Source organism: Cryptosporidium bovis (genome assembly GCF_009768925.1).
Source record: "Cryptosporidium bovis isolate 45015 chromosome Unknown contig_21, whole genome shotgun sequence".
Classification (NCBI taxonomy): Eukaryota; Apicomplexa; class Conoidasida; order Eucoccidiorida; family Cryptosporidiidae; genus Cryptosporidium; species Cryptosporidium bovis.
In genome coordinates this window covers 65,965-81,685 of record NW_027125023.1, presented here as the reverse complement: position 1 = coordinate 81,685, position 15,721 = coordinate 65,965, and the positions used below count along the sequence as shown (strand labels likewise).

The 15,721-nt window shown below is 29.8% G+C and overlaps 3 protein-coding genes across 3 annotated transcripts; 1 reads left to right on the top strand and 2 right to left on the bottom strand.

The window, feature by feature from the left end:
- Window position 1: 1 nt before the first annotated feature.
- Window positions 2-3,601, bottom strand: FG379_001353 (conserved COOH terminal-specific cysteine rich domain; the record flags this gene model as incomplete). The annotated part of the gene is made up of 1 exon (XM_067326956.1): window positions 2-3,601. One exon carries the CDS (start codon window positions 3,599-3,601, stop codon window positions 2-4), a length of 3,600 nt encoding a protein of 1,199 aa, XP_067183862.1.
- Window positions 3,602-3,666: 65 nt separating this feature from the next.
- On the bottom strand, window positions 3,667-7,299 carry FG379_001352 (uncharacterized protein; the record flags this gene model as incomplete). Its single annotated transcript, XM_067326955.1, has 1 exon — window positions 3,667-7,299. The coding sequence occupies one exon, from the start codon at window positions 7,297-7,299 to the stop codon at window positions 3,667-3,669; it is 3,633 nt and encodes a 1,210-aa protein (XP_067183861.1).
- Window positions 7,300-7,762: 463 nt separating this feature from the next.
- Window positions 7,763-15,717, top strand: FG379_001351 (uncharacterized protein; the record flags this gene model as incomplete). The annotated part of the gene is made up of 1 exon (XM_067326954.1): window positions 7,763-15,717. A coding segment is annotated over one exon (7,955 nt), but the record flags the coding sequence as incomplete, so codon positions are not given.
- Window positions 15,718-15,721: the final 4 nt, after the last annotated feature.

Sequence of the window (15,721 nt, the reverse complement as noted above, 5' to 3'; positions counted from 1 at the left end):
GTTACAAATTGAACCAGGGATCTGCTACATTACACCAGCAATTGCATTCAGGCACTGGGCATTCGTCAAAGCATTCAAACCATTCATTTATGTGTTTAAAACAGCCACCGTGATGGCAATATAGGCACCAACTATACCAACTTTCTATTTGATTTATGCCTTCACAATAGTCTACTTCCCTTAAATTATGTTTGGATTTACTTACTAAATTCAGAGACATTTCTGATAGACATATTACACATCTTGTAAGTGGTTTGTTACAGAACTTATTTGGGCAATTTAAAATAATCGAGGGAGTCTCAAAATTCATTGATGTATCATGTTGGTATACGGGGGAAGTGTTCGAAAGGCTTTTGTTGGGGCCAATATTCACACAAGTCTTTTCTTGTTCACATAACTGAAAATGTTTCTGAAAATCATTATTATCGGTCATTTCACTTTCCTTTTTTAAATTATGTGAATTAAATGAATTTATTTTCAAATTAGATATCCCGGAAACTATATTATTAGGTTCGTAACACTTTTGTGTCAAGGGTTGTTCGCAGTAATAACAATATATTGCATTTCCAGAAGGTATAGAGAAAAAAGGTATTTCTAAACCTTTCTCGCCGAAAGCTAAGAGATAGTTCGAGCTAAGGATATTCAATTCATAAAGTGCTCTAAAATTTCCATTTAATTTTAGTTTTGTAGTTCTATATCCACTTGTCAATTTTTCGGTTGGTTCGCATCTATTAATGGAGTGAATTATTGTCGAATTGCTTTTAAGTAATTTCCTGTATTCATCAATGCATTTGTTGAGAATGCCAACATATTCTTTACACGAGAAATCACTATTATAATAGTGAAAAAAACAGGAACCAAATAAGGCAATAGTTTGGATATCACCAAAGGAAATAGATAAAAATCTTTGTAGTAAATTTTTAACTACATGGGACCCAGCATTATCTTCAGATTTTGTGCCATCGTACTTTGGTAGGGCTAAAGGTGGATTAAAAGCGTTAATAAAACCGTGTTTTAAAACATCTGTTTCTATTTTTGAATAGTCATCCCTTAAAACTAAGATTTCCTTGTTTATTCTCGACTTCTCATCTAACTCTTCTAAAGAACCAGTTATTTGAATAGGTTGCAATCCTATAATATAAATACAATCCAGAAGACCATCATGAGACATTTTTGAGATTATAACTTCAATTAAATTTGAAATTGAATTCATCGGTAAATAATACAAGGAAACTATCATTAATAAATGTGATGGTATATAAATGTACGAGTTTAAACTCAAACATGGAACGAGCAAATGTTCTATTAAATAATACGAAAAAATGAATTCTTCTGATTCCAAATAAAGATAGTTTATAACTACTACAAGGAATCTAATTGAAATTTGTAAAGTAGATTCAAGAAAAATATTGCAATTCCATATGGGCAAATAGTATTCATCGTCCAAAAGTTGTTCACTAGTCGAAATTACAGAAGAATGGTAAAAACTAATATCTTTTTTATCCAAATTACTGAGTTGATTATTCTTATATAAATTCGTAATCATAATACCAACAGAATTCAAGAATAATACCAAATTATTCATGAAGGACAACTTGAGTGGTTTGAACTCACTTTCTAAACAGACGTTTAACAGTTCCGATATATAATTGCATTGAGATAAAAAAACAGGATATTTTAGTGTCACACAATTCCACAAAAATGTAAGCAAGTTGTTTTCAATCGTTGAAGTATCTTCAATACTTTTATGTTCATATTTTTTACTTACATTTAATGAAACTCCAAGTGAGGAAACTAATTTTTCTCTAATTTCCGAGGAAAACACTTCTATATTCTTAGATTTATCATATATCGTCCCATTTTTAGAATCAAAATTGCCACTACTATTTGTTATTTTTATAAATTCTAATTTGTATATAGTTTCATAATTATCCCCCTTATATTTTATTGCATTAATTATATCCCTATATCCAGGAAAAAACAAATTGTCACATTTAATATTAAATGGATTAATATTATCCGTTTTACCACTTTTATTTGAATTTATTTTTGTTACAATTTCTTTCCAGTCAAAGAGTCTGCTTGGAAGAATGCACAAAAGGTTAAATGTATATGAAACCGATTTCATTAATCTAATTATATCGAAAATATCAGAAACTGAATCGACATAAATACCCATTCTCTTTAATATGGACTGATCTTTTTGGTATTCTCTCACAATCATCTGTGCCTCTTCGCAATTAATTTTCTGCCATCTTGATAAGAGAGAAAGGCAAGATGGATTTTCAATTTTTGACGATACATCACCAAAATGTTTAATTAATCTATATGGTATCCAGGAATAACCCAATATTTGAGGGACTCTATATAGTTGGTTGGAAAACTTGTTTTTTATCTCACTATTTGGAGCAAAAAAAGAAAAAAATGGTGGGTTATTACGGGGACGAAAGGAATTGACAGTGAAATCAAAATTAGAAATATAATTGAGTGAATTTTCAAAAACATAAGCGAGTGAGTATTTTCCATTTCCGTCACCCAATAGTTTATTACACCAACAAAACCCATCCATAATATTATTTTCAACTTTAATTGGTTCAAAATATGTAAGAAGATTTTTATTCCATTTCAATAAAGATGTTTTTGTTCTATATGAATTAGAATCAAAATTCTCCTGAAAATCTAAAACATTATTCATTGAAACAATGAAAACACCTTCATTAGTAGAAATCGAAATATGATTCTTTTCAAATGGAAACCAACTCAAGAAACGCATACAATCATATTCAAATTCAACTCCATAAACTGGTTTTACATCATCATTACTATTATTTTTGCTTAATGATCTCATATCAATAATTTCAATAGTGTCATTCATGTTGCTTGAAAGCAGGTACGAATTTTCAACTCGGTTAATTGATAAATAATTGGTACATTTTCTTCTCTTAATTTCAATCGCAGATCTTTTCATTCTAATATCATTTAAACAAATAAAGAATGTGTTGTTACAATTGTTCCACGACGAAATAATGCAATTTGGGTCAACCCATCTACCACAGTTTGGGTACCCTAATCTATTATTCCTATTGACTTTAATTCCACCGAGCTCTATTTTTTTTTCGGCATGTAGATCAAAGACAGATATTACTCCATCATTTGCAGAAGATGGATTACTTGCTGAATATAATTCACAAGATAGCAGTAAATTTGAATTATTTTCTGCGAAATTCCAATCTAAATCCAAGTATAAAGTATCCCCTATTCCTATTTTCTCAATATTTATTACTTCTTTATTTGTTTCTAAAATGCTTATGTATTTAGAACAACCTGTGGTAAATGCACCAATTTTTACGGTATTAGACCAGCTGAAAGTGGGAGTAAACTGGAAAAATGGAGAGTGCTCAAAACCATCTAAAAGAATCGAATTTTCTATTTCTTTGCAAGGAACAAAATTAAATATGAAATCAGTATTTACAGAATTTGTGACTTCTCTGCTCAGAATTTTAGCGTTATATATCCCTATGCTCAAATTATCGACATAGGTATAATAAAAGAATGTATTTGGATCAATTATTGACTGAGAAAGTATAGAATTTTTTTTCATTTCTCGACAAAAAAGGTAAAGGTTAAAAAAGTAATTTTGCGGTACTTCAATTCCCGACTTCTAAATCATTCTAAAATACTAATATTCAGAATTTGACTATCCAGGTCGTTTTGGGTATCAATTATTTGGTCTTCTAACAATGATACAGTTGTTGGATGTTGAAGCCAGACACCTTCGGAGTGATATGTGTCGTTTGAAACGCACTCATTCAAGGTTGGAATCTGATTGTCAATTCCTTCAATATTTCTCTTTGTACACTCGTTTAAATAACTATTTGTTAGATTATACCTTTGACAATTACTTTGCACTTTCTTAGAATTTTCACTTGTTTTTATTAAACTTGCATCTTTTACTATTCTATCATCATAACTGTTTAATGTATTTAAGTTTACAGGATAACACAATATCCACTCGATTTTAGATAGTGTATTTTTCCTTCTATTTTTTAAGAAAATATTCCTGTAATCTATAGCTGCATTGAATGCTGCAATTAGAGAACCGTACAATGCAATACTGAAATGTTGTCCTCTTCCATTACTATCAAGTCCATTTGAGGTGTAAAATCTTCTTTTTTTGCAATACCACGATATTCCAGTTGGAAAGGGTTTAAGTAATTCTGCTAATTCCTCAGACTCAATTATCGATTCGGCTTCTTCTGCATGAATAAACACTTGGCATTTCTGTGGAATATCTGAACAGCATTCAATTGCAGAAATCAGCGAGTGAACTAACGAGTTTTGTCTGAAACTTGAATTGATACAATTGAGAGAATTTAAACCTTTAATACAACCATCTTCATATTCCTCACTAACATTGGATACAACCCACGAATTAGTTCTGAAGTGCCACGATATTAAATCATTTCTTATTGCTTCTTCTCCAGAAGGTAGAATTATTTTTAGCCTAATTTTTCTGTAGCAAGGGCTTTGAGAATCGTTTAACTGATTATCCTTGTTTATCAACGGTATATTTTGGCTTTCAACTGCAGGATATTCCACACCAATGTTCCCCATGCTATTTTTGTACCTGTATCTGTTGCCAATATTAACAGTTCTATTGTTAATATTTGAATCTTTCGAATTCAATAGTAGTGCTTTACGGCGTATATAACAAACTTCCGCTATTTCATACGCTATTCTTGCACCATATGGTGTTGCATCAACTTCTACATCTTGTGAACTTAAATTGAATTTTTGAGCTTGTTCGTCCTCACAAAGAAGTTCCTCTTCTGCAATCGCTCTCCAAACCAATTTACTTGAATCCCATATAATGTTTGGTAGATTTCTAATCAATAGCGCTTGATCACATATTACACTAGGTTTCTTTATTTCGTCCGGTAGCTTTGTAGATTGTTCTTTTAAATAGTTCTCTCTAAATTCCAATGCTTTTAAAAATGCAGTTAATGGGCTCCCATATTTCATTGCCCCAAAAGTGGTCGATGTAAGCCCACCATCCTTATCCCTTCTATATGGTACTATAAATGCTTTTCTTTCCGCATGCCAAGTTATTCCTCGCACTCTCCATTCAGTCGGGCATTTTGCTGCATTTGAAGTTAAAGGTAGTGTTGACCTAACCCTTCTTTTCCTATGTATTGGTGAGTAACACTGTATATATCCCGTTGAAGAAATAATTTGGTGTTTCGAGTCATTAAAGATGTAATTAGGTGCGTTTGAGTATGAGAATAACTGTAGATCGCCGCTACAAGCATTTTGATTTATTGGCCCTTCGACCTTGTTCACTGGTATTTGTGAATCCGCAATAATCGTACAATCATTTCGGCAACCTTCAACTTCTATTTGATTGGCTTGATATTTGCAATTTTCGTAACTGCTTAGAAATACTTTGTAATCCGGATGTGATGCCAGATCTGTTGGGAGAAATGGCGAATGGTATGTGTGTTGAATCATATTTTGATGTGTCTCTTGAATGTTTGGAATATTTTGATCATTTAATGTTCTATTTTCAAATGAAAATAATACATCAAGTAATTTATTTGAAATATACGTCTCACTCAATCTCTTTTCAATCCATTTCTCTGCCTCAAAAAAGTTTTCCAGAATTGAGTTTTTCTCACTGCTAATAAAAGAAGACTTTATTCCATTTGGCTTTAAAATTCCCACCCAGCTCTTCTTTGGTTCATCCCAATATATAAAATCTCTCCATTTTGATTTTTTCCAAATCTCATATATAGAAGGGTCTGAAAATGAATATTTTGCCTTACTCTCATAAAAACCTACGTAACCATCCAGAAATAAGTCAATCTGAAGATTTTGAAACAAATTACTCTTATCTATAACTTGTTTTATAAATGCCTCAAATATTGAATAGAAATTTTCAAGTGCTTTCACATCTGCGCTTACTCGTTTAGATTCATTTTCACTATTTGAATTAAAACCTGCATAAAATGAGTCGATGCTGTATAATGTCTGCTTTTCAATTTTATGACTAATATCATGAATGATTTTGCAAATGAATGCGGATTTTTGTTTTTCGATCTTTGTGTTGTTTTTCGAAAATATATTCGAACAACTATTGCATGCATTATTTATTTCAGACTCATTGATAATATTTATCAGAAAGTTGTTATTTTCGTCACTATTTAACATATTGTTGGAAAAATTACCACCTTTTTTTTTGTTTAAACCGAAAATAGTACTTATAGACTTTCTTAGACATGTTAAACAACAAATAGATGAATATTTTGTGTTAGTTGAATAACCACACCTCTCATGTATTGTTTTAAAGCAGAAGGAACATTTATTTATGTACCTGAAGTCTTGTATCTCATTTTTACAAACCCTGCATAATTTAATTGTGTGAATATCATTTTTTTTTATACCTATCATATTCCTAAAAAACTTCTTATTGTTCTGAATATAGTTATCATGATACTCTTCCCCGAAATCAACAATAAGCTCATCACCATGTTTAATTTTAACCCCAGGAATAGAAAGCACGACCAAATGCGGCCATTGGTCAATATATAACCATTGTAATTGAGTGTTTGTCCTGATAACTTCATCATCAAAAGGATAAGGTAATTTACAATACTTTAAAAATGCAAATTCGTTGCAGAGGTGAGAAGTGTCAAGAAAGACACTGCAATCTGTGTTTGAAATGTTCGGTAATCTGAAAAATTTATTACTTTCACTCATAAGTTTATCTTCAGCATAAACCATTCCCGAAATCTCTCCAAGTAGGATGGGAGTATTAGATATTAAATCCTCACCATCCCAATGAATAGTAAAAGATTCGCCAAACCCCTCAATTTCAAAAATAGATTTAGATTCTCTTATTGCTATTCTTTCATCTAAACCTAGTGAACTGTTAGAGTTCCTTATATATTTCAAGTAAACTTGAGAGTAGATATCATCATAAAGAGAAGTATTTTTTTTAACTTGAAAAGTTATTTGTGGAAACTCTATATCATACGTCATTTCAAAAAGGGGTTCAATATTGTTCTCTTTTGAAGCAATGCATGGTTGTAACTGAAGTGAATTGTGACAACAACCTCCATCTAAATACATTCCCTCTTGCTTATTTTTATTGTCCTTATTTCTTATTGCATTTTGGTTGTTTATTATTTCGTTGTTAATCTTTTCTTTGATTAAACTTATTTCCGAAGATGCTATAATTTGCTTATTGGAATAATCAAGATTCAATCGTTTTTTAAGTTCGAAAAAATTTATTTTTCTCATCACTACAAATTTAATTTTTTTACACCTCAAATTTAGAGATTAAAACATGTAAAAAAGCATGATTGTTTACTTGAAAATACATACTTGAAATTTTTTTTACCTGCTGTCAAGTACATAATGATTCGATTAAGAACAAAAATTAAAGACGATTAAAATTAGATAATACATCGAAGCTGAAATGTTATTTTCATATCATAAACAACAAAAAAAAGAGAGCACGAATCTTTGAAGTTTAAAAGACTAGAGCTAGCTACTCTAAACAAAAAATCACACAACTTCTCTAAAATCTAATGATCTAAAGAAAGTTATTCGACTTTCCCTTTATTTTTCTTTTTTTCTTTTTTTTCTTTTTTTCTTTTTTTTTCACCATTTTTATTACAGTTTGATATTACCCACTTTTTTTTCTTCCTTATAACAAGCCGGTCAAGTGAGGGAGTTGTGAAAATAAAAAAAAAACTTGACCATGTTTATATTTAAATCAGTAGAGTTGGATTACCTTTCAAAGTTAAATGAAAGTGAAATTAATAATGGAATTAGGAAAGTCGAATTCATTGGTGAAAAAATATGTATTATTGAAGAGACTTCCCTTTCTGTTTTCGAATTATCCAATATCGATAATCCAAAGCAAACCTTTAGATGGAGAACAAAGATAAATGATGAATACATCTTAGCTGGAATATGGGTATGGAGGGATCTTTTTCTTGTGGCATCAAACGTATCTTTATACTTATTCGAATTTAATGAGAAACCTTCAATAATTGAGTTTGTTATTCCTTTTTTCTCTGGTAAAAATATTACAAACGTTGATATAATTTGCATAAATGAAAATTTGAATGACAACAATTCACTTCTGTTTGCATTGTGCTTTTGTTCAGGGTTATCTTTGGTTTCAATAAACAAAAATTATTCAAATATTAACTTTGGTAAATTAGTCGAAAATATTCGTGCTGGTAAATTGCTTTGCATAGAGCAAAATTTATACTTCACTGATGGTAATTTATTAAACAAATACTCACTTGATATTGTTAATTTGGAATGTAAATTGATGGATTCAATAAATATCTGTGAGATTTTCCATGGGTCAATTGTAAATAATTGCAAATTATTCACTGCTTTAAAATTTAGTATAATTTCATTAGGATGTAGCGAAGATACTAGATTAATTATAACCCTATCAATTAATGAGAAAAAAAATAGTAAATTTGAACTCACTATTTCGAATACAAGTCTTTTGCCTATAAACATTTCAGAAATTTCTCTAAATGATAATTTAGTTGACTTGTCAATTATAAGTATAAATAGTTTCAAGACATACTTCGCAACATATAAAGACAAACTGAGTCTTCGAAATATTTTAGAGTCCGAAGATAATGTTAATTTAATAGCATTCAGTGATTTCGTTTTAAATTTTAAACCTTTTGTTTCAAATAATATCAAGAATTCAAATATTGTGTATATTTGCTGTGGAAAAAACGTAAAAAAAGGTAAATGGTATTTGAACTTTGTTGAATATGATAAACACTTTGCATTGGCTAAAGAATTCAATGACCCTAACTACAATTCTCTTGATACAGTTAGTAAAAAGGACAAGAGTAAATTAAAAACACAGTTGGATATGCTTCTTAATTCTAGAAACAAAAGCCTAGTGCCACTAAATTATATTCTCAATTTTTTAAACTATTTCATTCTTATTTCCGATGAAAATGATCATTCATATGTAGTTGAATATATCACAAATATATCTTTTTCGGATTATAACGAAGCAAGGGAATTTTATTTTAATTTGTTTCAGAATTTTGAGAAATCGAATCAAAATTTGAACATAGTATCAATATTAAATAATTTAATCCACAAATTGGTTACATTCAACTACATTTATTCAAAAAATGAACGAAACACTGAACTAGCCATTAACATCTGTAATTCTGAACCCTTAAGATTTCCTGAGGACAGATCAATCTCAAAGTGGAATAGGATGTGGAAAAACTTTGTTAAATGCGATATTTGGAAATTAGGAATTTGTTTTCTATTATTGAATTCTGTTTCGGAATTTTTTATCTTATTTAATAGGCACTCATTTCAATACGGTAATAGTGACGAAAAAATAAGAAATGATTTGGTCTTGGAATCTCTAGAAAATATTCCAATTATTATCCCGGATGAATTCGAAAAAAAATTACCTTCTTGGTTAGTTAACCAGGTATTTCCACTTGTTGTAGATAGGGATAGGCTCCTTAATTGGTTGGCAAATAGGGCTATTGCACTAGAATACATTACAGATGGAGATATAAATAGATGTATCTTCCTTTTGTCGTCCATATTCCAAAGCGATATTCAGTTTCCGGTTGATAGTCAGTCTCTCCCAAGACAAATTGTTACTAATGGAATACTTTGGGCCGGTTCTGGTGATAAGCGTTATTATATTAAAAAGTCTTCTTCAAATAAAATAAATAAGATACATTTTTCTTTTTTAGAATGTTTAGATATAAGAGAGAACTACAACTTAAATGTTGGATTTAATCCATTATTTCATGGTAAAATATCATCAAAGGAGATTGCGTTTACTTTATTAATTAGAGTTAAAAAATTGGAATTGTTACGTGAAGAAATAGAAAAAAACGTTATTCCCTTTTGTAGACAAAGAGGAATTGATTCAGACCTGATTTTATTAGAGTATATACTTGATATGTCGTCAATAATTCAATCTAGAACATATGACAACGAAGAAAATGATGATAAATTTGAAATAAAGGTTAATTTTCTATCTAGTATTATTACCTTAATTGATTCAATTTCGAAGGATGAGTATAAATCTGATGCACTTCTTCAATACTTTTCAGTATTCAACAAATATGGTAGTTTACTAAAGAGTAATAAAACTGAAACAGAGTTATTATTGCTTAAAAATAATTTTGAATATCTTCTAAACTGTGCAAAGAATTTAAAATTAGATGAAAGAAAAGCTCTGGAACTTAAGAATAGAATTTCATTAATTGATGCACAAAACTTGCTTTCGAGATATAATCTGGACCATATGGCATCTGTAGTTTTGTTCGAAAAGAATGCACCGAGACGATTACTTGTGCACATAATTTCTCAAGTTAGTATAGGTATAGAATCGTTCAAGGACGCTCTATCCCTTTTATCATACTTGGAACGAGAAACTGGTGCATTTATTATGAGTATAACCGAGGCTTGTTGTTTAAGATTGAGATTTATAACTTTTGGAAAGTCACTTATTCAAAAGATAAATGGGTCTAGTGGTAACTGTGACATTATGTCTCTGACTAAAAATCTAGAACTCGAAATATTAGACTTACTCTCGATTTTGGATTTTGAAAAGAGATACGGTGTAACACAGCAATTTACCTGTTTCATTTGGCAATTTCTAGATAGTTTTTCTCTTGGCTATAATTCAGGTATATTTAAGGTTAAATGTAGACTTGCTGTCTTTTCTGCAATAGTGGTTTTGAGGGAGTTTTTAAAGTTTATACAAAAAAATGATATAAAGCTGAGGCAGGTCACTTTTTGGGCATCAAATGAGTCGTTTAATACCCTTTTGAGGTTACAGACCCTTCAAGTTGAGTTTGAAATATTTTTGAGACCAAGTGATATAATGATTAATAAAATAAACCATGATCAAGAATCACCTATAGAAGTTAATTATGCAATAGTTAATGTAGTTCCGGCTTCAATATTTGATGACACTGGTTCATACTCCAGTAAAATTTCCACTAACCATGGACATCCAAACTTAAAAGATTGGGAATGGGATAGCGATTACTATCACCTTTACAATGAATCATGTTATTCGAGAATTTGTGAAATTTTTGATCAATACTCGAAACCATTTATTGAGAACAATGAAATTCGAGAGAAAAAAAGAGGTAAATTGACAAGATTATTAAGATTGGGAGGTTTGATAGGTGTAGATGAGAGCTATGTTAGAAGGACTTTAATTAGACATTCAATTACTGCAGGAAATAAATTATCTATATTCAAAAGGTTAACACAAGAATTAGTCAAGTCGCCTTCTCCGAAGAATGCAATGATTATTATTGATGAAGTGCAAAATATTATCTTGTATTTAAATTCTGTTAGTTCTGGAGAATTTCAACCTAATCCGGATTACACAGAAAATCAAATTTCAGAAATAGATCCATTTGAACTTTCATTTATTATTACAGAGTTACTACAAATACTTGCTTGCTGTATTCCATTTTGTCCAACATCTGTTATTAGTTTCGTGTTATCACTTTCAGGAGACATATTTTGGGTTTACGACTTTCTTATTCAGGCTTCAGATATAATTGACAGTGTAGAGTACACGGAATATTCATTTTTAATCACTCAAGAGGCAGAGCATGTTTTCACAAAACTGTTGATTAATTCATTTCAAAGAAATAACGGGAAGAGTGTTCATATTAACTTACGAGAAAGTTATTACAAAGAAATATGTACTCTTTATCCCTCAGATAATGCAATAATAATGGCATTGAAATTTTTGGCTAATAAAATAACTCTTCGTAAAGAATTGTCTAGGCATATTTCATTAAAGAGAGCATATGTTTCATCTCTTCTATCGGTTAACTTCTGCGTTGATCCAGGTTGGTGGCCAATTAATTACGAATCTGACATGAATCAAAGTGTTTACAATATTTTTGAGAGCTTTAAAAAGTATATAAACACCTTTTTGCAACAACTATATCAACTCGAATGCTTATCACTCTCAACCAGTTTATATCTTAGACATCCAATGATAATAACAGACTTATCACTATTACTAAATATTAATGTGGATTTTTTCAGAAAAGTTCTCAAAGGAAAGGACCCAATGGATGGACAACTATGCATGGCATTATCATCTTCGCTTGAAAAAAGGGATTCTTGGAATGTGTTTGTTCAGTCTCTAACCCCGTCAAATATACTTGATAATTATTACAGAGCACAAAGAATGGCAAGAATAGGTTGGGATTTGGGAATACTTTACAATCATTACAGTATGAGGAAAGAAATGGAGGATTTATATACACAATCTAAGTGGTGTAACTTTTTTAGACAAGTTCACATTGATTTTGACCAGTCCCTATTCTTTCAGAAACAAGACCCCAAAAATAACATTCACAGTGAATATAAAAAGAACATCCTTCAGAAGATTATTTTTAAGAATGAATTTGATCTTGTATCATGTCTTCAATACGCAAGAGACTACAATATTAATGATGAGTATGTTATTAAGTTATGGACGGAGAAAATGATTCTCTATTTTAATGGATTTAGGTTTGAACGTAAAATGTTGAATATACTCAATATCGTCACCCCCGAACTTGGAAAAGAAATATTCAATAACTCATTTAATTATATCTCCTCCTATAATTACGAAAGGCTATTCTTCATATTAAATTGGTACTACGAAAAATCGAGAGAATTATCTATTAAATCCGTCTCGGAGGTTAAATATCTTGAGAAAATTCATTCTACTTGTAGTAGCAACACTCTTGTAGGTGAAAAAATACTATTACATGAAGCTTCAATAAAATCTAAACTTGAAATTGTAAAAATTTTAATGACCCATAAGAGAGTATGCGGTCCTGATCACGAGGAGAAAGAGTTTATTGATAAGGAAGTTGAAGAGCTTCGAGAAAGAAACCAAGAAAATTGGGACGAAGAAATAACAATAAATTTGTTTAGTCGACAAAAATATAGAATTCCATTCCACTATCTTTTTAAATTTCCACTTAAGGTGCTAAAGTACGAAATAAATGACGAAACTATTTACAAAATCAAATTATTATCACAACATTTGGGTATTAATAAAGTTGTAATAGATATTCAGTTTGTTTGGAATATTGTTTCTTGTAGAAAGTATAGGTATTACAAAGATAATAATGATTTTGCAGAAATAGAAAAATATTCTAAAGAGTTTGATCATTATTATTCTAATTTGATTGAAGATGATAAAATACTTCTAAGATACATTGAGTCTATTGGTTCTTTTGATTTAGAGGCAGGAATTGCTATCATATTATTAATCATTGATGAATTGCCACTATCAATAACAAAAATCAAATTAATCGAATGGTACGAAACAAAAGAGGATAAATATCCTTCAATTGCACTGGAAAAGGGTTATCCACTAACAAAAACTGAAGGAATTAATTATAGCAGACAAAATGAAGTTATTAGTAATACAGGTGATTTTTTAAGATCAAGAAAGAGTTTGATTTCAACAATGCTAATATTAGAAAAACATAAGTTAAATACAATATTCTCTAATTTATTGGAAATTACAAATGATATTTCTCACTTCATTTTTACTCTTTATTATTATTTAATTCCATTAATTTCTGAAGGCTTTCATAGGAAAAACCATAATATTAACCAAAAATTAATACTTCAAACATTTTGTAGTAATTTTGAAGAAATATCACCCACTTGTCTCGATAAATGCAGCATAAAAATTGAAAATGCCATTCTAAATTCAAGATTGGTTAGTAGGTTCAATATATTCATCGATGAAATTTTGAACTCTTATTCAATAGAAACTAAAAAAATAAGAACTTCTATGATTAAAAACATGTTAAATAAACCATTTGAAACCCCATATGAAGTTGTGAAAAATAAATTTTCAAATAAAGTAAAAGTTATTTTCGATAAGATAGGTTCTTTACTAATTCCTGGATTAGATCATTGGTATGTTAGGGAAGAATCATCTTTTCCTAACTTTTATAATAAGTTTTTTATTGATAGAATAGCTTTCATCTGCGAGGGTATAAATCCAAGCGATTCAATACTATTGCTTTTATCAATATCCTTCAGAAACACTACAAATTATAGTTTTTCAACAAAGTGTAACGCTTTAAAAACACTCTTTCAGATTGCTTCAACAAAAAGCATTCAAAAAAAGTATCCTAAATATAATGATCTAAAAGTTATATGGTTGCACAACTATTATATGATTTTTTTTCATGAACTTCATATTCCACAAGATTTCAGCAAGTTTTATTTATCAGAGAAAGTAGGTCTTGCAAGATCTCTCTGGAGAGAATACGAAAATAGAAAATTGAATGACTCAGTTTATGTGAAGGCAAAAAATGAATTTTGCTCTGAAGAATCAAGACTTTTTGTGGCTTTAAAGGAAAATGAAAGTAAAAATAAGATAAGGTGTATACAAAATCAGGCTGAAGCGGAACCTTTACAATTCAGATCTTCAAGAAAATTGTTATCTTCAAACATGGATAAAAATAAGCAATTAAACAACATTTTATATTTGATAGCAGAAATGTGTATAGATTTTGGCATCAATGACTCCAGACTTTTCTCAAATACTGTTTTGAATCTTTATGGACAGTCATTTGACGAAAACGACGTAAAATCATTAAGAAATATATTATTTGCTTCATATAAATCTGGTTTTATCTTTTTTCTGCCTTTGAAGAAAATATTAATTGATACTTGGTCATTTTTACTTACTAATCCTATAAAAACCATCCAGATATTCGTTGATGATTTTTTGAATAACTTTTGGAGAACAGACTTTTACGAGGACAAAATTTCTGAAATATCAACCTTAGATTTAAAATTGCTTTTAAAAACTCCTATTCATCACCATTTTGTTACCTTCTTCTCTTACATTTGTAATGAATGCCCTATAACACCATTTATTAATATTGATGAATACATTGATGCTTTCACAAATCTATGCAATTCGATTTTCGATCTAATGACTTCCACTCATCCAAAAAATAACTCAAATAAAATTAATAATGGTGCTTTATCATTAATTGACTTCACTGTTACTTTTTTTACAACATTTTCGGACGAACTCGTGCTATATGAACAAAATATGTTTAATAAGAAAATCTTAAATGAATTTAAATGTGAAGATATAATGAAAATTTTGGAAACCCTTTTATACAGATTGACTTCCCTAATAATTAGACCTATAGACCTACATATTGATATTTATTCTCCAGAAAAAAACAAAATTGTAGACAGAATCGCCAAAAACCTTAAAAGCCATGAATTATACCCCTACCTTGTATATACCTCAAGTTCTAATTTTTTAATTTCATCATTATCTTTAGAATTCATAAATATATCTACTCCAAACAATTTTTTTGAAATTGGGGATAGATTAATTGGTTTCATCGATGAATCTAAAAAGAAACACGTAGAAAACTTGTTCCTAATGTCCTGCATTTCTGCTCGCCGTATTTATGAATATATTGAATACAAAAATGTAGAGTACGAAATCAAAGACTACATACTGATAATAAACAAGTGTATCAAACACTACGGTATCGATTCGGTTATCCCATATATAATAAAGCTTCTTTCTGGTGAGACGAACTCAGAGGGTGAAATATTGGAACGACTAAGACTTCTTGAAAGTCAGTCAAACAACAAATATGGAAAGTTA